The 25,697-nt window shown below is 36.6% G+C and overlaps 4 protein-coding genes and 1 long non-coding RNA gene across 6 annotated transcripts; 3 read left to right on the plus strand and 2 right to left on the minus strand.

Moving 5' to 3' along the window:
* Positions 1–1,161: 1,161 nt before the first annotated feature.
* On the plus strand, positions 1,162–3,102 carry LOC18050713 (prefoldin subunit 6). The gene is made up of 5 exons (XM_006449621.2): positions 1,162–1,297; positions 1,387–1,457; positions 1,587–1,711; positions 2,491–2,551; positions 2,785–3,102. Exons 1-5 carry the CDS (start codon positions 1,219–1,221, stop codon positions 2,839–2,841), a joined length of 393 nt encoding a protein of 130 aa, XP_006449684.1. The 5' UTR covers positions 1,162–1,218; the 3' UTR covers positions 2,842–3,102.
* A 7,356-nt stretch (positions 3,103–10,458) lies between these two features.
* Positions 10,459–15,024, plus strand: LOC18050714 (potassium channel KAT2). The gene is made up of 12 exons (XM_006449622.2): positions 10,459–10,850; positions 10,997–11,337; positions 11,420–11,635; positions 11,756–11,911; positions 12,011–12,068; positions 12,179–12,496; positions 12,968–13,207; positions 13,327–13,425; positions 13,523–13,555; positions 13,656–13,841; positions 13,947–14,673; positions 14,870–15,024. Exons 2-12 carry the CDS (start codon positions 11,159–11,161, stop codon positions 15,010–15,012), a joined length of 2,355 nt encoding a protein of 784 aa, XP_006449685.1. The 5' UTR covers positions 10,459–10,850; positions 10,997–11,158; the 3' UTR covers positions 15,013–15,024.
* Positions 13,358–14,873, minus strand: LOC112100752. Its single transcript, XR_002907045.1, has 3 exons — positions 14,778–14,873; positions 14,641–14,686; positions 13,358–13,444 (listed from the first exon to the last, which is right to left on the minus strand). It is a non-coding gene; the product is annotated as an uncharacterized LOC112100752 (long non-coding RNA).
* Positions 15,025–15,105: 81 nt separating the features above from the next.
* Positions 15,106–18,841, minus strand: LOC18050715 (mannosyl-oligosaccharide 1,2-alpha-mannosidase MNS3). 2 transcript variants are annotated; one of them, XM_024190174.1, is made up of 7 exons: positions 18,628–18,841; positions 18,410–18,535; positions 17,209–18,149; positions 16,673–16,934; positions 16,209–16,406; positions 15,939–16,087; positions 15,106–15,774 (listed from the first exon to the last, which is right to left on the minus strand). In XM_024190174.1, the coding sequence occupies exons 2-7, from the start codon at positions 18,485–18,487 to the stop codon at positions 15,525–15,527; spliced, it is 1,878 nt and encodes a 625-aa protein (XP_024045942.1). In that variant the 5' UTR covers positions 18,488–18,535; positions 18,628–18,841; the 3' UTR covers positions 15,106–15,524. The 2 variants fall into 2 exon arrangements, with proteins under 2 accessions (XP_024045942.1, XP_006449686.1); XM_006449623.2 differs by having other exon boundaries at positions 18,410–18,841.
* Positions 18,842–22,465: 3,624 nt separating this feature from the next.
* LOC112100746 (nuclear intron maturase 1, mitochondrial) lies at positions 22,466–25,640 on the plus strand. Its single transcript, XM_024190139.1, has 2 exons — positions 22,466–24,923; positions 25,008–25,640. The coding sequence occupies exon 1, from the start codon at positions 22,562–22,564 to the stop codon at positions 24,653–24,655; it is 2,094 nt and encodes a 697-aa protein (XP_024045907.1). The 5' UTR covers positions 22,466–22,561; the 3' UTR covers positions 24,656–24,923; positions 25,008–25,640.
* The last annotated feature ends 57 nt before the right edge of the window (positions 25,641–25,697 follow it).

The following is a 25,697-nucleotide window of genomic DNA, read 5'->3' on the forward strand; positions in this document are numbered from 1 at the left end:
TCATAACACAGCAACATGTCATTTTGCCGCTTGCACATGATTCGATATGTGTGTGCGCGTGTGTGTAATTGCCAATCAAACTAAAATTATTTTAAGAAATAATATATTAAGTTGAGGAAAAAAAGGTGTAAAATATATATTCATACATATATATTAAGAGAAAGTTTGTGTTGATTTGAATTTTGGCCCTTAACAGTTACCACAGTCTAACAGATTTGTTTAGAAATGGCAAAAAATTTGGATCCAAAGCGAGTTCAAGTGAATCATTCTTTCCAATAGGAGTTGAGCTTTTAACAACCCTTTAGATATGTTATAAAACGCTATATTTTTATTTTCACAATTTTGACCTTACAAATTATTTTATAAAAAAAAAAAAAAAGTTATCTTTCCAAGACTCCACTTTATTCTTCAATGCCGTAAAAAAAAACCATAGATTTTGTTGATGCTTTAATTAACTATAGAAGAAAATGCTTAAATGATTTTCGACTATAGAAAGTAATCTAAACAACAATATAAATTATTGCAATTCACATAAGAGAGTCTATTGAATTTAAAAAAAGTTTGCTTAAAGGGTTAATGTTAAATTTTTTATGAAGGGGGAAAGTCAATATCCCATGGGATTTAGTTTGAGAAATAGACATGAAGAAAAAATATTCTGAATTAAGATTGTTAGTAATATGGAAAGTGTTGAAATGATTTTTATTATAAGAAAAAATCCAAAGCGAAATGAAAATATTATTATGGGAGACCAAATAAAATTATGTCGATAGAATTTATAGAGAGAAAAAGTTTGGTCAATAGAGAGAGAAAACAAGGATATAGTATGCTTTAGGGCTGACAAACGCCTGCCGTGAGGGGAGAACCGAGAACGCATGGGCTCATAAAACGATTTTTTTTTAAAAGTAAATGCGCGGAGATATTTTTGTAATCAAAGGAGTGAAGGGGCTTCATAAGAGTAATTGAGGGGTGGAAATAGCATCAGTCTTCGGAATAATCACGAAATATTGTGCATGCATTATTATTTGAAACGGCCCAGACTATCAAAATTCGAGGGGGGACCATGGGGTGTGGGACGATGCAAGTTGGGCTGCACACGCAAGGCCCATCAGAAAACACTGAAACTGCACGCGTCTACATCGTTGCAATTGCGCACTTCTAAGTTCCAATCGAGTAGTAATAAAACCAGAAGCTGACGCGTAAGCGGCAGAAGCAGCAGCAATGGGATCGGCCGCAGCTCTTCGAGAGCTTCAACGTGAACTCGAAACCAAAGCTAACGATCTCAGCAAACTCCAAAAAGGCGAGACTTTTTTATATCATCATATCATATAAACTTTGTTGTCTCTATAATTCGTATGAAAACCCTAACCCTCTTTTGTCCTAAACCAGATATTGGTAAAAATCATCAAGTGAGAAAGAAGTACACTATTCAGCTTGGAGAAAACGAGCTCGTCCTTAAGGTCCGTCGCATGACAATCATTTTGATATTGATTTTTCTTTTATTTATTGAGGTTTTAAGATTATACATACATGTCTAGCTTCTCTGTTGTGGTTTATTTATTTATTTTAATTATTGTATGTGTTCTTAGGAGTTGGGTTTGTTAAATGAAGGAGCAAATGTCTATAAATTGATTGGTCCAGTTCTTGTGAAGCAAGATTTGGCAGAGGCTAATGCCAATGTGCGCAAGAGAATTGAATACATCTCTGCTGAGTTGTACGTTTCTTCTTACTTGGTTACTTGGCGATTCTTTGCAATATTTTTACTTTTTAATATATCACACTTAGTTTCATGGAAGTATGAATTAAGATAGATTAAGTTAGGGTGCGTCTTGCTCTTTGCTGATTCTTCAAGTTGTCTTATCTGGGTTTGAAGAGGGGTGATGTCCATGGCATATTTGTTGCAAGGCAAAGGCATTACCATCTTTATTGCAATTTGTATTGATGAATTACAAGGATGCAAAATTGAATCAAAAAGCTTTTTTCTTTTTTTTTTTAATCTTTCTGCATATGATTTATTGGCTTGTTGTTTTCTTGCTTTATATTGTATAAAAACATCATTTTCAACTCTTAAATCCTTATTTCTTTTTATAATTTTACTGTCATATTTGTTTGGAGTTAGATACAGATTTTCAATATTTAGCTTTTTAGGTATCGTTCTTGTCTTACATTAACCTTGGGTTACTGTTGGGGGCAGGGACTAATTAAATTTCAGGTTTTATATGTGAGGTGCATGGCAGTTAAAGAAATAATTAAAGGATTTCCTATTTTGGCCACGATCTATTAGTTGTATGGTTTTGGTGTATGTTCATACTTCACACTGCATACAGATTAAGGTTCCTGTCCAAAAACCATTATCTCAACAATCTATAGTTCCGTGGATTGTCACGTTCCTCTTTGTATTTTTCACTCATTATCATTGATGTTATTGCAATTGTTTGGTATAAATGGTATGGCCAATATATCCTTGACCTTTAAACTGCGATTCTGCTCTAGGAAGCGACTTGATGCAACTCTTCAGGATTTGGAAGAAAAACAAAATAGCAAAAAGGAGGCGGTTAGTTTACTCCCTGTACTTTTTATTTGCTCATTTTGCTTTTTAAATAATACTTTGAGATGGAAACAAAAAAGTTCGAAGATACCCATCTCTTGGGTTGTGGATCTTGTAGCTAACAGTTGTTACATTAATCTGTATTGCTGCAAAATTGACTTTAAGAATTTGCTTTTCTTATCTTTGTAAATCTTACTTTGATGTCAATAATTGATTCAAATTCTTTTGTTGTCTCTTAGATCTTCAAAGTACAACAGAGGATACAATCACTTCAGGCAGGAAAAGCTAAGGCCTAATTAACTTTGTAGGAGTGTTCGCTTTGCCCACAGCTCTGTTTCTGTTTTGCCTCAAGTGCGACTTGGTGTTCTTTACTGTTAATTTTTGAGGCTATATAGTTGTGCGTTATAGCAAGATTATCAGCGTTATTTCAGTTATTGTGGGTTGTTATGAATGAAAATCAGTGTCAATTTTGTCTCTGCGTGTGTTTTGTAAAAGTACTTTTGTGTTTTATCCAAGTAAATCAATGAAATGCATATGTTGCTTTTAACTTTGAATAAGGAATGTTAAGTCAGTGAAATGTCAAGTCTCTACACCTTGTTAGCAACCAGCAGTGGCTTGGTATTAATAATTTGTTGTGGTTCATTAGAATTTCAAATGGGAGGCTTGTAACTTGTTAGCCATTCAAGACTCGTGCAGTACAGTTGATCATTCCAAACTAACAACTGCAAATTTGCAACAGTGGTCAACTGTCTTTAACTCTAAAGTCTAAACCAGTTGGTTTCAAGTATTTGGTTTGGATCTAATACTGAGATGACTTGTATTCTACTCTTCATTCTCTTTTATCAGATATGTGTTTATAGTTATATACGATTAAAATTTAATTAGTTTTATATTCTTATCTAAAAACTACTAATTGTATCTTTTTTTAAAAAATAAAAAAAAAGAATCGATTCAGCATTAAATCTAAATTAATCTAAATTTTGGTTTCAAATGTAGCGCATATTGATATTTATGATTGATTGTGTTTATGACTTTCAACGGCAACGAAAGTTAATTGCTTTAAGATGTATGCAGTAAATTTACGAATGGAATGGGAAGTTGAACGGGAGAAGCGAAATGGCCCAAAGGCAAATTTTATTGATTGTAGCACAGATATGTATTAACATTTAGAACTATAAGCTACGAAATCCGATAAGTTAGAATATTTAAAAATCCAATTATACAAATCAAGCGCTCCGAGGAGGGACTCTCAAAAGGTTACAGACTGTCTGTTGCGCTGTCGCTATCAATTTTAAAAAAAAAAATTTGAAACAAAGTGATCCTGTCAAGTGTTTGTACAATAACTGATGCGCATATGCCCCGAATGATTATCCTATAGATTCTATTATTATTTAATATTTTTTAAATTTCAGTTCAAAAGTCAGCATTATCTCAATATTTGCTTCGGCGAAAAAGACTTTCTTTTCTGTATTATCTTGAAGTAGTAGTACTTTATGACAGGATCTAACAGAAATTTAGCTCTAAAGTTCATTATTAACGTGTCATTTAACTAGAGACCTAGTTGCAAAAATGAGGGCAACTGGACTGAAATATGAATCTCAACAACAAAATGTAAAAGAGGTTCAAGTAACAGTGAAGTTCTACAAAATTTTAACAGCATTCATTGCACATCAAATCACGAGTTATTATCATCTGCACGGCATTTTTCTTTAAGAATCATAATCCCTTGAAGGCTGTTGCCGCCACCACTACGCAACCCAAGTACCCAACCCAAAGTGAACAACCCTTAGTTGTGATGAAAAAAAAAAAGGGAAAATCTCTTGCACATGTATATCGTCACAAGCCGGATCAAGTCCGGAATATTAATTGCTATTAGTCAATCACCACGACAAACAAACAAATCAAAGGGGAAAGATTTACGTGAGACTATAAGACAGTTTGATAATACTGTCATGTAAGATGATGAACTTCATAATTAAATTTAGGATTTGGTTATGTTGGAATTATTTTAAGGTAGAGTACTTATTCATAACCACACGATTAAAGTTATAATAAATTTATTATTATTTATCATTTTTCATATGTAGTTGAGATTCGTACTTCACCGTAAATTTGTTCAAACGTAGCCATAACCTTAAATTTAATATTAAAAATATTGCGTTCTCCCACACTCTGGGTTGGTGAGACAGCCCCACAAAAAATCTTTTTGCAACCAAAGCATATGCTCTGACGAGACGACGCCATTTTTGTGAACCGCAAAACGCACGACACGGCACGCGCTAGCTACAGCCATCAGAGGCCGCCCACTAAGGTATACACTAATTGCTTGAAAACTTGCTTGTCCGTACAAGTTCGTGCGACAAAACCTGAATGATTCCTGACGGTAATGAGTCACATTGTCATTGATTTTAATTCCATTCATCAAGCACAAAGGAATACGCCAAAGATAAGAGAAATCGCCCAGTTTGACAGACGAAGTGAAAGGAGCATTAACAAAGAGTAGGTGGCGATATTTTCCCGATCCCACCAGCTGCGGGCATGTACTGAGATTGTGATTTGAGAGTTTATAATCACGTTTCAGGATCCTATTATCCGTATGTATCATACGTTACTAATTGTCGCTAATTAGGATTAGTTGTTATAAACTAATCCTAATTAATCGTCGCCAGTCTACTAAAAGGAGATTGCTAGTTTCTGCCTCATAACATTTTCATCTTCACCGGTCGCTTTTCTTAATTCCTCATCACACGCACCATTGACATCAAAATTCTTCAACGAAAACCCCATCCTAAGATCAAGTAACAATTGCCCTTTATCAAAAGACGAAAGTTTTTGAAGTTTTCATGTTAACGGTTTCGCAATCATCCTTCTAGCTATTACTTCCATTGCGCGGCAGCAGCTGTGACTTCATAGCACGCGATCATTCTCTTTTTCCTTAAATTACTTTTTATGAATAGGCATTTACAAGTGGAGTACACAACTATACATATCCTAATAAATCACTGCAATAATATTTTAATCAGAATTTATCTACATTTACCGAACACGCTTTGTGAAGAAACAATTAATTATGCATAGAAGATCCTTGTGGCTACTCACAAGGGGAGTTCGGTTCGACCATTGGTTCGTTTAGGATGATAATGAGCAACATTATCATAGTTTTTAATTTGGTGTAGTTATTCGTCGTGTTCAATTATTTGGCACCGATCTTGTGTAGTATATACATTCCAACATCACGTCAGTTGTACTTGGAGAATATTGCGCGGCAGGGTTGATGGATTTGATAATCATGGCAACCAAAACCAAATTAAAGGACTGCGAGCAAGGCTTGCAGCAGCACGAACAAGTTGGTACGTTTGATGGATAGTGGAATGATGATATGTAAATGAAATTATTGCGTATACAAGTGAAAAATATAAATGGTCCCGTTTTATCAAACATTAATCTCACTTTGTATATATACATGGATATATCTTGGAATATTTGGCTTAAGTTAATAATTAGTTCATGGACTGTGCTGCCAAGTTTGGCACTTTCAATGAGAAAGACCACTCAACTTTGCTAAATCCTCATCAGTCCTTATAAGCCCTAGATTGGATGCCGAACTTTGAGTCTCTTTGCTTTTGTCTTATCTAATCTTTGGCCGACCTAATAGAAGAGCATGAACGCATGTTCATTTGAATAATCATTGTTTCTTAAAACAGAAAGATTCTCTGTAGATCTCAATCTAACACATGCCACCAAAGTATAGCAAAAATGGCAAGTGGGTATTCTAAAATCTAATGAAATACTGGCCATACACACATACACACACAGATTAATTGCTAAAATAGAAGATTTGCAAACAAGAACTAATTAAGAAATACAAATAGTAAAAAGCAGTGATCTCGATGGATGAATTAGGTTAGATATTAGCGCAAGTCTGTTGGGTGTGTAAGTACCAACCACTAAACAAATTGTGGACCATGAAAATGGCACATCACATGAGATGACTGAAAAAAGGTACCATGCCACTGCCCCTTCATTTAATTCTCACCACATTCACATTGTTGGAGATAAAGATTGTTTCAAGGCAATATTGGAGCAACATATTGGCTCGATTTCAATGGCCCCTCTGTCACGTACTGTCCTCGATGACGATCAACTTAATGGATCATGCGCTGGCCGATCACTTTGTCGTTTGGAATATCTTCAGAATCTTCATTTATTTTGTGATACAAATTAAAGGCAATCAGGGTTTTTCCGAAACATGCATTGTTTTATAATTACATAATGTTTATTTTTTACGCTATATATATCATTTGCCAAAACATGCATTTTAATCTTTACGTAAGAAAAATGCATGAAAACCTAATTATTAATTTAGGCTTGAAGGTTTTTGTACGCAAAAAAAAAAAAAAAAAAAAAGGTTATCAATTCAATTATCCGAGTGGTTATGCTTATCTATATACTGCCAAGAGTTTTTGATTGATGAAAGTGCTTTTGACAGTAATCCACAAGCTTCCAGTTGCTAAAAGTGCTTTTAACAGTAATCCACAACCTTCACGCCTTATGATATCCTTTGTTTAAAAAGAAAAACCTTCTAATTAAATTCCAAACTACCCTGACTATTTTTATTGAATGTAGGGTTCAAGTTTCCATCGATACTCGAATTCTGGTCAAAGTTTCAATAATCGTAGTGGACTTGTGGTCATTTTCTAAATCTGAGCTAACCACCAAATGAAAAAGTTTAGCCCCGCGCATATATACAGAAAGGGAAAACAATGATTGTACTACGTAGCCTCTGGACCTTGTTGCTTGTTTATTATCTTTTTCACTTATCCTTTAGCTTTATTTTTCTTTTAAGAGGCTGGGTTTGGTGGGAATTGGCCCTACAATTTTGGGTTTGTGTTACGAGTTTGTGACATGCCTTAATCATGCGGGTAATGCGACTGCAAATTGACCTCTACATTAAATAAACCCTTCACGTGCTTTTCACTTGTAGACACAAACATACCACCACCGAATCTGAAATGTGCATCACCATTTGTTAGTAATCTGGTAGTGGGTAAGAATTTCTTAGTAATCTAAATTCTGTAAATTTATTTGACGTTAAATTTGAAACTTCCTGAATGCAAATTTTACATTTGATCGCATGCATAATTTCAAGATATATACCTTAGGTTGCGAAATCTCCCAAGGATTAAATATATTGCGTTTTATACACGATTTTCATTTTGATTGTCACTCTCGTTTTCATATTGGAAGAGTCAAAAGCTTCTAATGAGTACGTGATTCGTTTATGTTTAAATCCATTAATATGTGGTGCAAGAACCCCCTCGTCACACTCTAAAACTAAAGCCAATCCTACAGATGGGGAACTTCAACTTTTGAGACCCGAATCAAACTATAATATATTTACATATATATATTCTTTTGATGTGATGGCATCTAACAAATTATCAATATGATTAGAACACGCATTGCCTTTTTTTAAGTCTCTGGTATGTTTGCCAAAAATTTTCCACTGTTCCATCGCTATACGGGACCTAAATTTGGTGAACTGCATTAAAGATTCTCTACTTTCTAAAGAGACCCTGGATTTCGTTAATGAACTTAAGGACCACTACAGCATGGACAAATTTAATTAGAAACTCGTTGTAATTAATTTCTAATTTAGCAGTGGACTCTTATTTTAGAGGACCACTGCCCTATGATTATCATTTCGCCCGTAGCCTTCCAGCCATCACGAGAAATCGCTCTCTTTTTCCTCATTTGTTGTAAACGCTTTCATTTTGTTTTATTTTTCTTTTTTCCAGCGTCTGATTTGATCCACTAAGCATGTGTGTGGCATTAATTGTTTAAAGATGCCGTGGGAAACAGTTGGAAAAAATTGGCGTTTCGGTAGTCACATGAATTGGATGTTCTTCCCCCTTTGCAAAACAAGATTTATAATAAATCAAGTTGAAAAGAACTTTCGACATTATATTTAATTTCCTAAATTAATTTAAGTTTTGTCTTTTCTAAGCCTAATCGCCATACTCATTCGTCTACTGAAATGACTTTTTACTATTCAAATCCGTAACCACAGATATATCTTTTCAAATATTCTCTTGGCTTGGGTGGCTGAGTGCTGCTGCAACTGAAAATTTAGGCCCTACTTATTGAGAGGTCAATAAATTTAGTTTCACAAAGGGTGTCTATAATTTCTTAATTTACATTTATGTCTTAAGGCTGTCATGTTCATTTTCTATATGAGAAGGAAAGATAAATTTTGAATTACTCCGCTTGTGAATTGACTATTTTTAAATTATCTCACTTACTTTTAAAAATATTAAAAATACCCCTATTTTTGTTGTAAATGTAAAGAAAAAAAAAAAAGGAGATTGATTACTGTTTTTTTTTCTTAACAAAAATAAGGAGTAAATTAAAGTTTAAAAAATAAAAAATAATAATAATTTAAAACAGTCAATTCTTGAGGGATAATTTAAAATTAACACAAGATAAAATCATTACTCCTACATATAGTTTTCTTAAATTAAGTTTGTATCTCGAGTTACGTAACACTACCTACTTAAAAAAACGCTTAGAAATATACCCATTAATTTAATTTATGCGTCGGTCATGAATATCCATGAAACTGTTGGAACGTGGGTTTGACTTGTTTATCATGCAAAACACCCAACTAATAAACAATAAACAGTCTATATGTTTCCACGACTTCGTTACGCTTTTTCTTTTTCATGTGAGTGGCTGCTAGAGAGCTCTGAGTGTAGACAAGTCTGCAAGAGTGTAGGAGTGGGATGTGTCACGGGCTTCATGAGTAGAGCCTATCAAAACTGAAACCCCGATGAAACTTAAAGAGTAAACTGACCTTTAAAACCTCTTAAATAATGTGTGTGAGAGAGAAGCCAGGCCAAGTAGCCAACATTTGAAGATCGTATCCCTTTTCCAGCCTAATTATGTAGGACATATCTCGTATATGTGCATGTGGAAGACAGTGCAAATGCCGGTTTATGTTATTGAAAGCTCAAGCGAAATAAATTCACATTTCAATCAACCGCCTTAATGTTTCAGTCTTGAATTTTCATTTGTAACAACATTGAATGAAATGCAATGCATTTCATGTTAATGGTATGCGAATGGGACGACCATCTCGTTCATTCATAGAAGTTAATGGAAATGCTAACTGTCCTCTCACTTTTCTTTTGCTGTAAATTTTCTGTGCATGTGGGCTAAATAAAAACCAAACCGGCCAGTGCCGCCCAGTCCGCTACTCACGCGGAAAGAATCTTGGGGATGATGGGTCCCAAGTAATCCTCACATGCAAAAAATAAATAAGAACTTTTTCTGGGGGCTCCTTTTCGTATGAAACTATGAATGATAGACAAAACCACTGCTTAGGTAACACCTATTTTCCAGAAACATTTTTAATTTTGAGCCGAAAAGTATGTTTGTCTAATCAATCTTTCATTTTCTCGTCGCTCAACTTTTATTATAATAGCTCTCTATAAAATTCCTGACACTTACCAACTTGATGTCCAAAGAAATGTGCACACGGTTAGTACTGAAAAAAGTATTATGAACAGTCAAGAGAAAAAGAAAATATCAATCAATGTTCCTGATCGTTCTATTAGGGAAAAAGTTTGTCCTAATTTGGATAGAATTTAGTAATAGATATGTACTATCTACATGGGCCATCATCATATCAGTCAAAGGTCGGCGGAGCTAAAAACGAATAAAGTGTCTTTTTAATCCTCGAAAGAGAGTTGGATATATGGCGGGAATCCGTTTCACACTTATGGCTCTGGTTGCGCTCCAAAAACAAACAACTTAAGGCTCTGGATGGCTCTAAGGAGGGGGAGAAGAGAGAGTGAGTTAAAATTGAGTTGTTGGGAGGGAGGGGTGGGTATTTCACAAACAAGTGTCGATAAACCTCTAAGCAGAGCTTCTATTGGTCCACGTATCATCCATAAATCAAAACAGCCGCTTATGCTGCCTGGTCCATTTCGGCATTCTGAGACTGAGATGAACACACCCAAGATATAAATATTTTCACTCAAATCTTGTCCTAGCGAAGGTTTGTCTTTCTATAGATCATTAACATCTCCACATGTGTTGATGATGGAGCTCCCACCAGCGCCATTAACATTACCATTACCATTAGCAATACGACAATACACCACCAGCAGCACCATTATCACAGTCATTTACCCTCTTTTTACAAATCCCCTCACACTCTCTCAGAAATCCTTCACTGGAACCGCATTATGCAAGCTTCATGTCTGCCACTTCCATTGCTTTCCAGTTTGTGCTCTCTCATCCCGTAATTCTCGTTTCATGCTTGCCTTTTCTTTTTCTAATTATAGAAACAGGACGGAAAGTTGTACTTATATATTTTCCTACTTCCGTATCCATTCTTAATGAAGCATTAGTTCCTTAAATCTTCTTCATAAATCACAATCGTTTCAGGTGTGTCAGGAGATTATTGAGATAAAGGTGATTAAAAAGGCATCTAAACCCGTGTCGTATAAGTCACAGGCTTCCCTTATATATAGTCGTTCTCAAGGGACTTGAACCCCACCAAATTTTTAACAGACCCTACTGTAGCCTCAAGGAATTCAAACACCGAAGATGTCTTTTTCTTGTGCCAAAAACTTCTTCCAACGGTTCTGGAGTGACGAGCTCCATGTGGAGAGTGTTGCCCATGGCAGTTTTCTCTCCAGTGATCTCCTGCCTTCTCTTGGAGCTCGAATAAACCAAGCAACTAAGCTACGAAGATACATCATATCGCCCTTTAATCCACGTTATAGGTGATGATTCACGTCATGGTTTATTCAAATTATTTATTTCTCTACTATGCTGCTTCTCCTAATGTCCCACTCCTCATTTCAGGGCTTGGGAGATGTGGCTGGTCGTTCTAGTCGTTTACTCAGCCTGGATCTGTCCATTTGAGTTCGCATTTCTGACATACAAAAAGGATGCACTTCTCATCATTGACAACATTGTCAATGGTTTCTTCGCCATAGATATCATTCTCACGTTCTTCGTCGCATATCTCGACAGCCAATCATATCTTCTTGTTGATGATCCCAAGAAAATTGCAATCAGGTAATAAGAGTTTTGCAGCCTCAATCAAAATTCAAACAAATCAATTAATTGACAGTGAAATGATGCTTGGTTCTATTGGAGACACTCAGCTTTCTTGATATGATCCCATCCAACTTACAGGTACATGTCTACCTGGTTTATATTCGATGTCTGTTCAACGGCCCCATTGCAATTTCTTGCTCTCCTCCTGACAAATAACAGCAGTGAGCTTACTTTTAGACTCCTCAACATGCTTAGACTCTGGCGTCTTAGACGAGTCAGCTCTCTTTTTGCAAGGTTGGTAATTGAGTTCAAACTCGAATACTTTTCCCCAAAATTTTGAATTGATACAATGGAAGAATCACCGTGCTTACCACCCACCTTGCTTTCCTTCAGACTTGAGAAGGACATTCGGTTTAACTATTTCTGGACTCGCTGCACGAAGCTCGTTGCTGTAAGATATTGCAATTTTCCACTTGTTCCCTATCTAAGATCGTCTATATGACCTTCACTCCTATCGTTCATTTAAATCATGGATTTATTACCTTTCTTGTTTACTTTCAGGTAACGCTATTTGCAGTACACTGTGCTGGGTGCTTTAACTATCTGATTGCAGATAGGTACCCTGATCCAGAGAAAACCTGGATCGGTGCAGTATACCCAAATTTCAAGGAGGATACTCTTTGGAACAGATATGTAACCGCAATGTACTGGTCTATTACGACTCTGACAACAACTGGCTATGGTGACCTGCATGCTGAGAACCCCAGGGAGATGCTGTTTGATATCTTTTACATGCTATTCAACTTGGGATTGACATCCTACATCATTGGAAACATGACAAACCTTGTGGTTCACTGGACCAGCCGCACCAGGAATTTTGTATGTGGTCTTTCATTTTACATTCTTCTCATGTTCTTGACCTGCTAAGAGAATTCACTACATTCGACAGATTCAAGAAAAGGAAAGAAAATATACCTATCTACATTACAGAATGTTATAAAACAAATTACAAGTCCCACACAACGTTACTGCTATAAAAACCCAATTATTTCTACCCCCCCCCCCCCCCCCCCCCCCAACAAGAAAAAGAAGAAGTATGTTCTCCATATGCACTAATTTTAAAAAACTATGCGAAAAGCTGCAAAGAAGAAAACCAAGTAATATTTCTGTTTACTTGCCAATTGAGAAATGAATATGGCTGACGCACTGCATACAACCTGACAGTAGTACATCTTAGCTTTAAGAATATCGAGTCAGTTTGTTTAACTCAAGTAGTCCTTTCTAATAAAAGAAGGATACTATGTTTAGCCTGGAATTGCTAATGAAAAGCAACTGGTTCTTGTGCTATAGAGGGAGACAGTCCGAGCTGTTTCAGAATTTGCCACACGAAATCACTTGCCCCCTCACATACATGATCAAATGTTGTCACACATATGCTTGAAGTTCAAAACTGAAGGATTGAAGCAGCAGGAGACCTTGGTTGGTCTGCCGAAAGCCATTCGCTCAAGCATTGCACACTACCTCTTCTTCCCCATTGCACAAAATGTATACCTCTTCCAAGGGGTTTCTCATGATTTCCTTTTTCAACTGGTAATACTTTGATGGGCAATTATACATGTACATACTGCTCTTCCTTTTCTCTTCTATAGTATAGATGTGCATTAATTTACCCTTAAAAGACCCTGATAAGGTCCACTCTTTCTTCAAAGGTCTCAGATATGGATGCAGAGTATTTTCCACCCAAGGAAGACGTAATTCTGCAGAATGAAGCTCCGACAGATCTTTACATATTGGTATCAGGAGCTGTGGTGAGTGAACTTCAATTTCCTGGCGAACAGTTTTTCTATAAATCAGAATCAATTCAAATTTATGTTAATTTGACTTGAAAATAACTACTTGTTACAGGATTTGATACACTATGTTGATGGGCAAGATAAAGTAAGTGTAACTGTAAAACTTTATAATTTTTTTCTGCACAATGCAGTAAAAAGAAAAACACAAAAATAATGAGTTTCACATTTGCACATGCACCATACAGGTCCTAGGAAAGGCAGTAGCAGGAGATGCTTTCGGAGAGATTGGAGTTTTATATTACAGGCCACAGCCCTTTACAGTACGAACCACCGAACTTTCCCAAATACTAAGACTGAGTAGAACTTCTCTTATGAACAGTATACAAGCAAATATGGAAGATGGACGCATTGTAATGAACAATCTTTTCAGGGTAAGTATAACAAATGGACAGCTTCTAGAGTAATATGATAATGTATTGGTTTTGCATTCTTTTTGTAACAAAAAGGATTTGTTCTCTGGTTTTACTCCTTTACAGAAACTGAAAGATCAAGAAAGCATTGGATTTGAATACCCAACTACAGATCCAGGATTAATTCTCCATGAATGCATTGGAGGACCAACAATAGGAAGCAGTTTAAGTGCCAGACACCAAGACTATCCATATGGAGATTCATCAATGCGGGAAACAAGGAATTTAAATTTCCTGGGACCACAAGCTACCGACATTGAAGCAAGCAAGGATCAAGATAGCACTGCATGTCCAGTGGACGTAAATTCAAAAGTTGAAGATGGTCAAACAGAACTGAATGCAGCAAATCAAAGGGGGCATATTGAAATGGTAAAGGTTCTTCTTGAAGGAGGAAGAAACGGAAACAAACCAGATGCTAGAGGATGGTCACCAAAAGCTCCAGCAGAACAGCCAGTAAATAGAAGCATGTATGACCTATTACTAAGTTATGAAAATAGGACACCGGATGAACATAAAGTGGAGATTATGGGACCAGAAATATCAGATAACATATGGAATACTCGAAGAAAACATAGAAGACATGAATGGCAGGACGTCTCAAAGTCCCATTCAAAGAGAGAATCCATAAAACTTGGCTCATCCATTTCTAGTTGTTCCAGTGGAGAAGTGAACAAATCAAATAAGAAGAGAATCACTATTCACATGCCATATCAGAACACAAGAACATCACAGAGGCATCTTGGGAAGTTAATAGTCCTACCTGATTCAATAGAAGAGCTGCTCAGGATTGCTGGTAAGCCATAAACCTGAATATTTAGGAAATCAGTCACAAAATAAATATCAAATTTGTTTGACATAAATGCACTAATGAAACCAACACAAAATGTGATTTCAAACCTTGAAGAGAGTTCAGCAGACTGCCTCAGTTGTTTCTTCTTTTCCTTCTTTTGCTTTAACCATTGTCGTGCCAAAACTTTGTGAAACTGCAGGTGAAAAGTTTGGAGGCTACAAATTTACAAAAGTTGTCAATGCTGAGAATGCAGAAATTGATGATATATGTGTGATTCGAGATGGTGATCATCTGTTTCTCCTTCAAAATGAGGGTGAAACCATGGGTAAAGATGTGAGCTAATACCATATTAAAAGGGTATGTCATAGACACGTAGAAAGCTTGAAATTTATGGGCCATGTATACCCAAATTATTTATAAAAGAAATAGACTACATAAGCTGATCAAATGCGACTCCAAAGCTGTCAATAATACTACAAAAATTGAGAAGTCAATTACAAATTGCCGCACTTTACTCAACATTTTTGAAGGAACCCTTCCAGTATAATTAACGAAAACATCCAAAAGAACAGTAAAACAATTACATGTTACATTCTTGTGAGAATCAAATGGGCCATGCAGATTGAGGTATCCAGGGAACTTCATTCTGCGGGCTTTTGAGGGCATAATCAGTCCGTCATGCAGTGCACGAGACACTGACTGCAGCCCAGCGAATCAGCTCAACTGCATGACCATGTAAAGGATACACCAAGTGATCACGACAACTGGTTAAGTCTGTGTCCACCAATACACTAAACATTGTTCATGCTCCTGTATACATGAATGCTTTAGAAGCAGTGGTAATATGATTCCCTCTAAATGGTACCTCTAATTGGAAAAGGATGAGCTTCTGAATTAAAAACAAACTGATCCAAAGGTATGACAGAACTATCATCAAACAGCAAGTATAAATACTTCAATGTTTCACCCAAAAAGAAAGTCTCCATCTTGTCTCTTCTGCGAGGAGGAAGCATAGTGACATCATCTAAAGATGTGTATCCCCCAGAATCAACTTTTGTGTATTTCTCAAACGCTTCAAATATCTGCCATCCCCATTCTCGATACCTGCATTACATTATAGTTGCTGAGATAACAACAGAATTGTATTACAAAATAATAATAGATTTGTTTTAAACAAAATCCCTTCATACGCATAAGCATACGATTAAACATGTGTGTCTGCAGTATGAAGTTGTGGAAACATAATGCCCAAGAATATCAAAACATACATTGGGTCCTCTGTGATACGATATAAGACAAATAGTGATTCAACAGTTTCAGGACGCAATAAATTATGGCGATCAGCATGTTTAATTATTATGTCATTCAAATATTCCGAGCTCTTGTTCCCACCATCAAGGCTGCCTTCATAATATTCCTGCTTTATAGAAAACCAGATATTAAAAAAATAATAATAAATAAATGATAATATGAAAAGAAATGCAGTAGTTTGCAGCTAAGTATGAGACGAGGCACAATAACAGTAATATACAACTAACCTGTGTGTGGAAATAAGCAATTTCTGGAGAAAGACCAGTAGAAGTTACTGAATACATCTCAAAGCATGTCTTTGCCAAATCTTCTGCAAGCTTCAAATTTTCCAGGTCTTCAAAGGTTAGCAAATTGTCTTTCATAGCCTTTTCCTTTGTGATACCTTTAGTGGCACCAAGTGCCAGAGTACCAGGCAGGAAGCAAACCTAAAAAGACAGTAGAAAATTTACCAACACCATATGCATATTTACAACGTATTTGTGCATATACAGAAAAAACTATTTGTAGCATAAATCAAATTAAATTGCTTCCTCACTTTAGCAACTACAGCAATTGCATAGGCAATTCAATGATTGAGAAGTCTAAATTTATTCAGCTGTAGGAAGAATACTCAGTTCTCAATAATTTGGGGTGTCTGACTCGTTCAATGGTCACTTAGCAGCTAGATAGATACCTGTACTAAACCACTTACCAAGTGATCCATTTTTGGACTATATGATCCCGTCGATCCATAGGGCAATTCTCCCACAAAAACCAATCCATTGGGGATTGATTTCCGAACAAGAAGGTGTCTGACACCCTTCATTGCTTCCTCATACATGTCATGTAGGTATGTCAAGTTGCTATTGTGACTGATTCCTTGTTGAAGCCACACCTTGATCAGGTACTCATAGTAGCTGTCACCTCGGGATCCCAGTCTGATATTTTCTCCATTAAATTCGCCAGAGTGAGGGCTGCATTTCACACCAGTTAATATCAACGAATAGTATGGCCAATATATCTCCACAGTGATAATAAATCTCATTAACCACAAAACTGAAAACAGTCAGTTATAGTGTACTAAACATGATAGATTTGACTTAATTGCTTTATGGAAACTAAAATGAACACTTTCTTAAAAATGAAAATGTAATCAAGAAAAATCAGACACAAATAATCTGGAAAAACTTCTCAAAATATTTTTCCTTCTGTTGAGTAATAATGAGACATTTAAACGCATGACCACACCTTATATAAATGGGAACCAGTCCTTCCACCTTTGGAAGGGTTTTAAGATGTTCCAGAACTTTCATGGCCTCCATACTGTATTTTGGATCACCAGAAACTGTAGAGAGATAGTTAAACTCAAGCTGCAAAGTGGAAACCTCAGACGTACTACTCAAGCCATCTGGAGCTGGATGTGCTGTAGAATCCCGTAGAACAACATCACTAAAGGGAATAGAAGTCGGACTAGAAGTAAATGCAATAAGGAGACGATCAGCCAACTTTTTTGCAATGTCTAGATAAACAATTGGCCTTGGTCCCTTAGCTGTTGGGTTCATCTCTTGCTCTCCCCCACTTAAATGATATGCACTTAAAAGACCACCCAGAACACGTATGGTAGTTTCAAACAAATTAACCTGGCCTTTCTGACTGATTCTATCTAAAAGGTGTGTTTCAATCCATGAACCTGCTTCAGAAACAATGTCATCAGCACTCATTATCATTGCGGTATCAAGAGCATCCACAACAGTAGCACCCAGACCACCCAACCCATCAGTTCCAATTTTGCTTAAAGGCTGAAGCTCATCATATCCCATTGCATATTTTTTGTAACCCGACCATGCATGGATAAAAGCCTCCTTAACATCACGCTGCCGATCCATCCATTTTGAACCTACATTTGTCAGCTTAGGCCCGCGATTAAAACTATTATTACCAACTTTTTCATCAGGAGTTAATCGAGGAGGAAGCCTAGGGGGTTTTCTCCTCCAAAATCTTCCAAATCTGCTACTAGTATTTACGCTCTTATATTCTTCAGTAGTTCTAATACCAGATTGGATAGGACTTTTATGTGTAAGCATAGCATACATTAAACCGAAAATCAATAATAGCAGTAGAAACTTTCCTGTACTACAACTAGTACAATCACGCTTTATGTTGCTGGTAAACAAACTCTGAGTGATCACCTGATATTTTTACCCCAACAAAATAAATAAAAAAATTAAGAATAAGAAAAATAAATAACAGAAAGATGTAATATATCACACAAGCTTTGAGGTAAACCAAGTAAAAGCTGAAATCAATAAGCAAGCTTTGCTTTGCTTCTAAATTTTCCTTATTATTCTCAAGAGACAAATATATTTCACAACAGTCAAATATTATGATCAACATGCAATATAAACTAAAAGAAATAAGAAAGGTCGGGATCTAGTTATATTATGGAAACCTTGAAGAAAGATCGCGGACGAAACTTTGCGTTATCGTAGTGCACATCTTTCATAGAATAGGGAAGATTTTTCGACATGCTCAATTTTGATTATATTTAGCTAGGGTTTCACGATCTGCCCTGCCTCTGCGATATAGGCGATTCCGGAAACAGAGAGAGGGAAAAAAAATGAGAATTTGATTTTTTACGGAAAATTTCGATAGCATGAAATGAATTACCAGCAAAGTAAGTAAATAAGGAATTATTATGGCCTTTAGGCGGCCGGCGCAGGGAAGCGAAATGATACGAGGGAATCGCGATCGGAGCGAATAGAGCGATTGTCTTTGCCTTGGCCTCTGGCTCTTATTAAGGCTTGCTTTTCAAGTCAATGGACCATCATCAATTCAACTCACTCCCTATTCATTTACATTAGAGATTCAGATTTCACATATCACAGCCTCATGGTCAGCGTTTTTGGTTACATTTCTCAAAATAAAAGTTTTTTTTTTTTTGGGTTAATTTTCTTAAATTTAACTTTTGTTTATTAAAAAATATAAAACAAGTAAGATGAAAAATTTAATGAAAAGTTGTATTATTATTATAATCAATTTTTCGTCAAAGTCAAAGAACATAAACATTTACAGATTTTCTGATCGTTATGGAAAGCAAAGTAAGTAAAACAATTACCTACCAATAAATGAATTAATTAGTACCGAAATGTTGTTCTGTATTTCTTCAATTTTTTTTTTGAATATTGATTAATCATTATATTACTGCATTACACAGATAGTTACAAACAGCAGATATATTACACTGATATTCTTATATTATTACATTGAATTCTGTGAAGTACATGCCCAGACAAATAATCCCTTACAGAAGAGGGATGTCCATACTCCACTCGTATTGCACGAGGGAGATATATTACACTGATATTTACAATCAGAAATACATGATTGGGACTTATATTATTACATTGAATTCTGTGAAGTACATGCCCAGACAAATAATCCCTTGCAGAAGAGGGATGTCCATACTCCACTCGTATTGCACGAGGGAGAGGAAATTTTTGAAATATTAAACAAATAAGCACGTTAGCCCCCACAAATGCTTTTGTGGGGGCTTGAACCGCTGCCCTCACAAGCATTGTGAGGGCAGCAGCCCACCACTACGACCAAGGCCGAAGTGGCGTTCTGTATTTCTTCAATTAGAAGCATTATAGAAGGAGAAATTATTCTCCAAGCACCTCAGAAATATCAAAAGTGTAAATAAACACCACGAGTTTCTAGTAATATTTAAAAATCACCTCAAATTTTAGTTTTATATCAACTAATTATTTTTTTATTAACTCTGTGAGTTATCATTAAAAAATTTAAGGTAAAAAATTATTTTTCCCCTTTAACCTTTGAAAATGCTATTTTATCTTCTTGAATAAATTCGGAGATAAAATAATTTTTTATCTTAAATTCTTTAAAGTTGAGAAAAAAATCACTGGTTGATATAAAATTAAAGGTGATTCTAAGATATTATCAAAAATCAAGAATGACTACTTCATTTTGTATATTCTTGAGCCGGTTTAGCAAAAAATTCCCTTGTAGAAAAGAAACGAAAAAAGTTATCTAGATAGTTTAACGATACATATATACTCTCTTTTAAGAGCTTACATGATTTGCCTTTATGCTCCGGTCTTCTTATACATCGCATTTCCAATTTTTTTAGTTGCTCTTCCTGAATCAAGCATATCGCTGTTCCATCATACCACCAAATATTGCTAAAATTACAATAACAGCACAATAGAAGTCCCTAATAGTAATAGAACAATTGACTTACAGTAAGGAAACCCATTAAATAGAAAAAAAAGTTTTTGTAAGCAGTATCCTCATATCGGCTTTACCGAGGAAAAATACTTCGTTTATAAAAAGAAACCTCAGGATAACAAGAAAAAGTGCAAAAAAATTATTATATATACCCATCACATTTTGGTGAAGGAAAACAATCACAAATATGCATTTCTGGAGAAATTTATGATAGCTAAAGTGGAGTATATATTTATTGCAACGGTAAAGGAGATCCTTCAAGATTAAAGGACACAATACCCTAATTTAAGGCATGGTAACATATAAAGGCAAAAAAAATTTGGCCGCTTAGCAAATTATGAATAAGCTAGAAGTTGATAATAAATCATCCCGTAAGAGTGCTGTTATTTTTTACATGCCTCCGCGTCGTCTATAAAGCAAAAATAAACCCTCTTGGGATTGACAACGATATTGTCAATCTCGGTGCTTACACTTTTCCACTTCTTTTCAAACAGTTACAAGTTCATCAAGAATCCACACCGTCGACTCTCTCATGGGTTTCAATCGAAGCCAAACCTTGAAGTACTTTTTCACATTGATCTTCTTCTTTCTTTCATTCATTTCCGTTTCTTGTTCTCCCCCATGCCGCCATGATCAAATCCAACCCACAACAACATCCCCATCAATTAACAAACCACCCATGACTCGGTATCAAGTTTTGTACGCCAAGAAAACCAGGCCATTTTTCATCAACAATCAAGAGAGGTACAAGAAGAGAAAGAAGAACACCAAGAACCTGACCAGCAGGCCGGCGCCTTTCTCAGTGATGCTTCCAAAGGGTTTCGTTCCCCCTTCTGGCTCCTCTCCTTGCCATAACATGAAGCCTGACTTGGTTGCATTTTACTGCGATCTCTCCACGGCATCAAAACCCTAGCTATCTTAATTACAGTGTAAGCCTACACAGGATGTAACTCGCCCTGTTAACACAAACATATACATTATCAAGATGCATGGTTCGTTCTCTTGGTTTAATTTCTTCTCGTTTTTCTTGTCCCTCTCTTCTGTGACTAATCGTCAAAAAGTTTTGTTCATCTTGTAATAATAAAGGATACTGAGCGTAATAATAGTCCAAAGATGAATTGAGTATTAATGAAAAAAATATACGCAGTTGAGTTGAGTTCTAATCTTTTCTCTTGTTTTGTTTGTTTCTCGTTTTTCCAATAATGTCAACAATTATTGTATAGTACTAGGAGTACTTCTTTCATAAATAATTAACGGTTATTTCTTCTTCTTGCAGTAAGTTAATTTTGGTGCATTCTCTCTTTTGTAACTCTCTTGTTGTTTGGTTAAAATTAAGTCTATAGGCAAATTTGAGATATGACGAGACGACGGTACAAACAATTATTAATTATAAAAATAGATCGGATGGTCAAGTTTCCATGAACAATTTTGACTGGAATGTTATTCCTGAATATTTTTACACATTTAAATTCAGACTTCAAAGCATTAATGATCTGCCTAAAATTCGATAGATGTTATACGGAGATGTCTGTTGCTTTGACATCTGCTATTAGTGAAGATGCATTGCGTCCGTGCGTGTGTGTGTTAATTTCCCACGAGCGTTGCGGAATATTTGGACGGTGGCATGTGAGTTTGCATCGTTTGGAGGGCACTTTTTTTCATAAGCGATGGACATTTTCGTAGCGTGTACTGCATTGCATGCAAAATCTTGTTTAGTATTTGTTATTTGGGAATAGCTGGCTGCTCTCCTTAAATTAATATATATAGATGTACATATAGCCCCACATAGGCCGGCATGCGGAAGCTAATTTTAATTTTAAAGAATTAATTAATTGATGTAAATATGTAATGGCTAGCAAGCTTCATGTACTGAAGCCTGTAATTGAATGGAGTTCAAGTTTCACTGAGATATGATCAGATGAAATCACATAGTTATATTCTGAATTAATTAAATCTTGCAATTTTGTTTTGTACGACGACTATGACACTTTACTTTAGGCCCTAAATCGTTCGAGAAGTTGAATACTTATGATTTCTTCCCTGCGTTGGTTGAATTTTCCGAATCTGCGACCACACGCGTTGTCCCGCATTTGCATTTTGTAAGTGAAAGATAAAGTCGTGAAATCACCATAATGGTCAGGTCATATTAATTTCCATCACGTTTAGGTTCACATTCCGTTTTCAAAAGTTAGTTTTGGCGAGGGCGTAGAAGTCATTTTGTTTAACGAAAAAGGTCAAAGGCCAAGTAACCGGAGAACGAGACAGGTGTGTAATTTGCGAAGCTCAGTCCATCAGAGTTCAAACCGCTGCTTGTTCGAAGAACAAATGAAAATTAAAGCATGAACAGGGAAACAAAATGTCATTGAGAACACCCATCAAACACCTTCCCTCCATTTCCTATGGCGCTCTCTGTTTCTGCTCTACAATCTCCTCCACTCGCCAAACCCAAACAAAAACCCACAATCAGCAAAATCAAAGCGAGAGCCAACAGCAACACAAGGATCCCTACACCCTCCTCAGACAAGACCCAATAGAAATCCTCCTCTCACTTTGGGTCAAAACCTTCTCTTCACCAGCCACATTTTCCTTCCCAAATCTCACAGGCTTCCTCTCCAAGCTCGACCTGTGGGTCCTCGCTTACCAACGCGCTGCCGCTCACGTGACCGGCACGTTCCCTCCGCGTAATTCCCTGCACTCCAACACTCTCCATTCCCTCCTCTCCCTCCAAGACGCCGTCGTTCACTCCCGCTTTCGATGGCACCAGAAATCCCACCAAATCCTCCTCAGCCCAAACGACACGCCGTTGGACAAACTCTCGAAAACGAAACTCAAAGCCTTTCTCGATTCGGGAGATCCCTTGTTTCAAGACCGGGTGGTTCAAGAGATCTTGCTGATGCTACTCGAACCGGTTTTCGAGAGTCGGTTTTCTTCCAAGTCACACGCGTTTCGGCCTGGAAGAAACGCCCATACGGTTATAAGAACCATCAGAAGTAACTTCGCTGGCTACGTGTGGTTTCTGAAAGGTGATTTAACTGAGCTTCTCGATCGTGTTCAATTTGACGTTATTTTAAATTGCGTTGAGAATGTTGTTAGAGATAAGAAGGTATTGAGTTTGATTAAATCAGCACTTAAAGATTCTAGTAATAGCAGAATTAAAAGTGATGGTAATTGTGAAGGGTTATTACGTAAGAGAAAGAAGAGGAAGAAGAAGAAGACGATCCTGAAAGCTAATGAACCAAAACCAGATCCTTATTGGTTAAGAACATTCTTTCATTTTGCGCCTGAAGAGGCGGCTAAGGTACCTTGTTATGGTCATTGTGGAATTTTGAGTCCTTTGCTAGCTAATGTATGTCTTAATGAATTGGATCAAATGATGGAGGAAAAAATTGTTAAGTTCTTTAAGCCTAATAAGCTTGATTCAATATGGAAAGATTCAATAAATGATGGTTGTCATAACCCTGCTTGGCCGGAGTTTGTTCCGTCAAGTGAGAATGAGAAGACAAAGAAAATGGATTATGTTCGATATGGTGGCCATTTTTTGGTTGGTATTCGAGGGTCTAGAGAGGATGCTGTCCAATTGAGGGAAGAAATAATTGAGTTTTGCCAGAGAAGATTTGGAACAAGATTGGATGACACAAAAGTGGATATTGAACATATAAGTAGGGGAATTCAGTTCTTAGATCATATAATTTGTTGGAGAATGATACATCCCACTCTTAGGTTCGTAGGAACTGGTGGCAAAGTTGTTAGCAAGAAGGGTGTAGGGACCATGCTTTCTGTTACTGCTAGCTTGCAGCAATGTATTCGCAGGTTTAGGCGGCTTCAGTTACTCAAGGGCGATAGGGATCCTGAGCCATTGCCTTGTATTCCTATGTTGTACTCCAGTCAAGCTCATAGTAATTCACAGATGAATAAGTTTCTTGAGACTATGGCTGATTGGTATAGATATGCTGATAATAGAAAGAAAATCGTTGCCTTTTGTGCTTATGTGATTCGTAGTTCCTTGGCTAAACTTTATGCTGCTAGGTATAGACTGAAGTCCCGTGCCAAAGTGTATAAGAAAGCTTCTCGTGATCTCAGCCGTCCATTGAGGGAGAGGAGCAGCAATTCTGAACCTGAATATTCTGATCTTGTGAGGAGGGGACTTGCTGATGCAATTGAACGTGTCCAGTTCTCGCACATGTCTTTGATTCCGTCATGTGATTACTCTCCATTCCCTCGGAACTGGATGCCTGGTCATGAGCGGGTTTTGCATGAGTATATAAGACTCCAAGACCCAAAATTCTTTTGTGACTTGCATAAGTCAATAAAACATGATGGTTTGTGCTTGCCTCAAGATCAGATATCAGAGATTGTTTGGGATTTTAAGACTGTGGGAGTCTGGAGATATCTGTCTCATGATGATACAGTAACAACAAATGACGCAGAGAAAATAGATGGGGCACTTTGATATATTTTAGGATATACTTGATCCCGGACTTGGAGTCAAACTACATGGATAATCAACCATAGTCTAAACTTGCCGAGGAAGTGAAAAGCAAATAAAAGATTGGACATAAGGACATTAGAAAATGGTTTTATATCCACTGGAGTTGAACACCATATATGTGATTACAGAGCGGTAAATGCTTGTAGGTGAACTTATTCCAGAAATAACAGATCAGGTAGATCAGATTTGTGTTGTCACAGTGCAAATCTTGAAAGCTAGTGCCAATCAGGTAATCCCCAACTTGTGTGAACCATCAAGATCTGAAGTTTTTGTTATTTTCATATTAAACTATAGCTAACAAACAGATTACTAGGTGATTGTTCTATCTCGACCACTGGTGTGGGAAACCCTTCCAAGTAGAACTGAGTAAACTCTGCAAACCTGCATTCTAAGTTGTTAAATTTATGCTCGATTTATTTCCTTAGAACACTTCTTGAATTCTTCCTGCCAACATCCTCATCATCTTCATGTTCAAATGCTTGAATTGGGAAGGATGGGACGGGCCACTAGAGGCCTTAAAGTTGATCTTTCTGGAAGAAGGATCTTCGATGAATACATCGGAAATGCCGGTCCAAATGAATACCTTTTTACCCTCAATGCAAGTTGCATTTCTTGAGTAACTTTCCCCACAACTTTGGTTCCATAGGGGACTATCCGGTTAATGGGCTTAATATTGTGCTGCTCCTGCTTCTTACACTTGCCTCAAATAAACCCAAATGATCTGTAATAGCCAAACAATGCCATGGTTGGAAAGGGATGACTCCCAAGAATTTCACAAGCTGCTTGCTTACAGAGAGCTTCACAATGGTAAATCTTAGCTTCATCACTGTTAGTTTCAATTAGTTAAGCCGCTATGTTAGTGTATGAGCGGATATCGATGGGTAGTTATAGACTTCATTTGTGGTTGTTTGGTGAGCAAGTTATTGGATGAAACTTGTAATGAAGTGTGGTTTACAAATTTGTTTTATCCGCACTTGCATGAGTGCATTTGTGGTTGCGTTGG

This window comes from Citrus clementina, unplaced genomic scaffold (assembly GCF_000493195.1).
Source record: "Citrus clementina cultivar Clemenules unplaced genomic scaffold, Citrus_clementina_v1.0 scaffold_2, whole genome shotgun sequence".
Taxonomy (NCBI): Eukaryota; Viridiplantae; Streptophyta; class Magnoliopsida; order Sapindales; family Rutaceae; genus Citrus; species Citrus x clementina.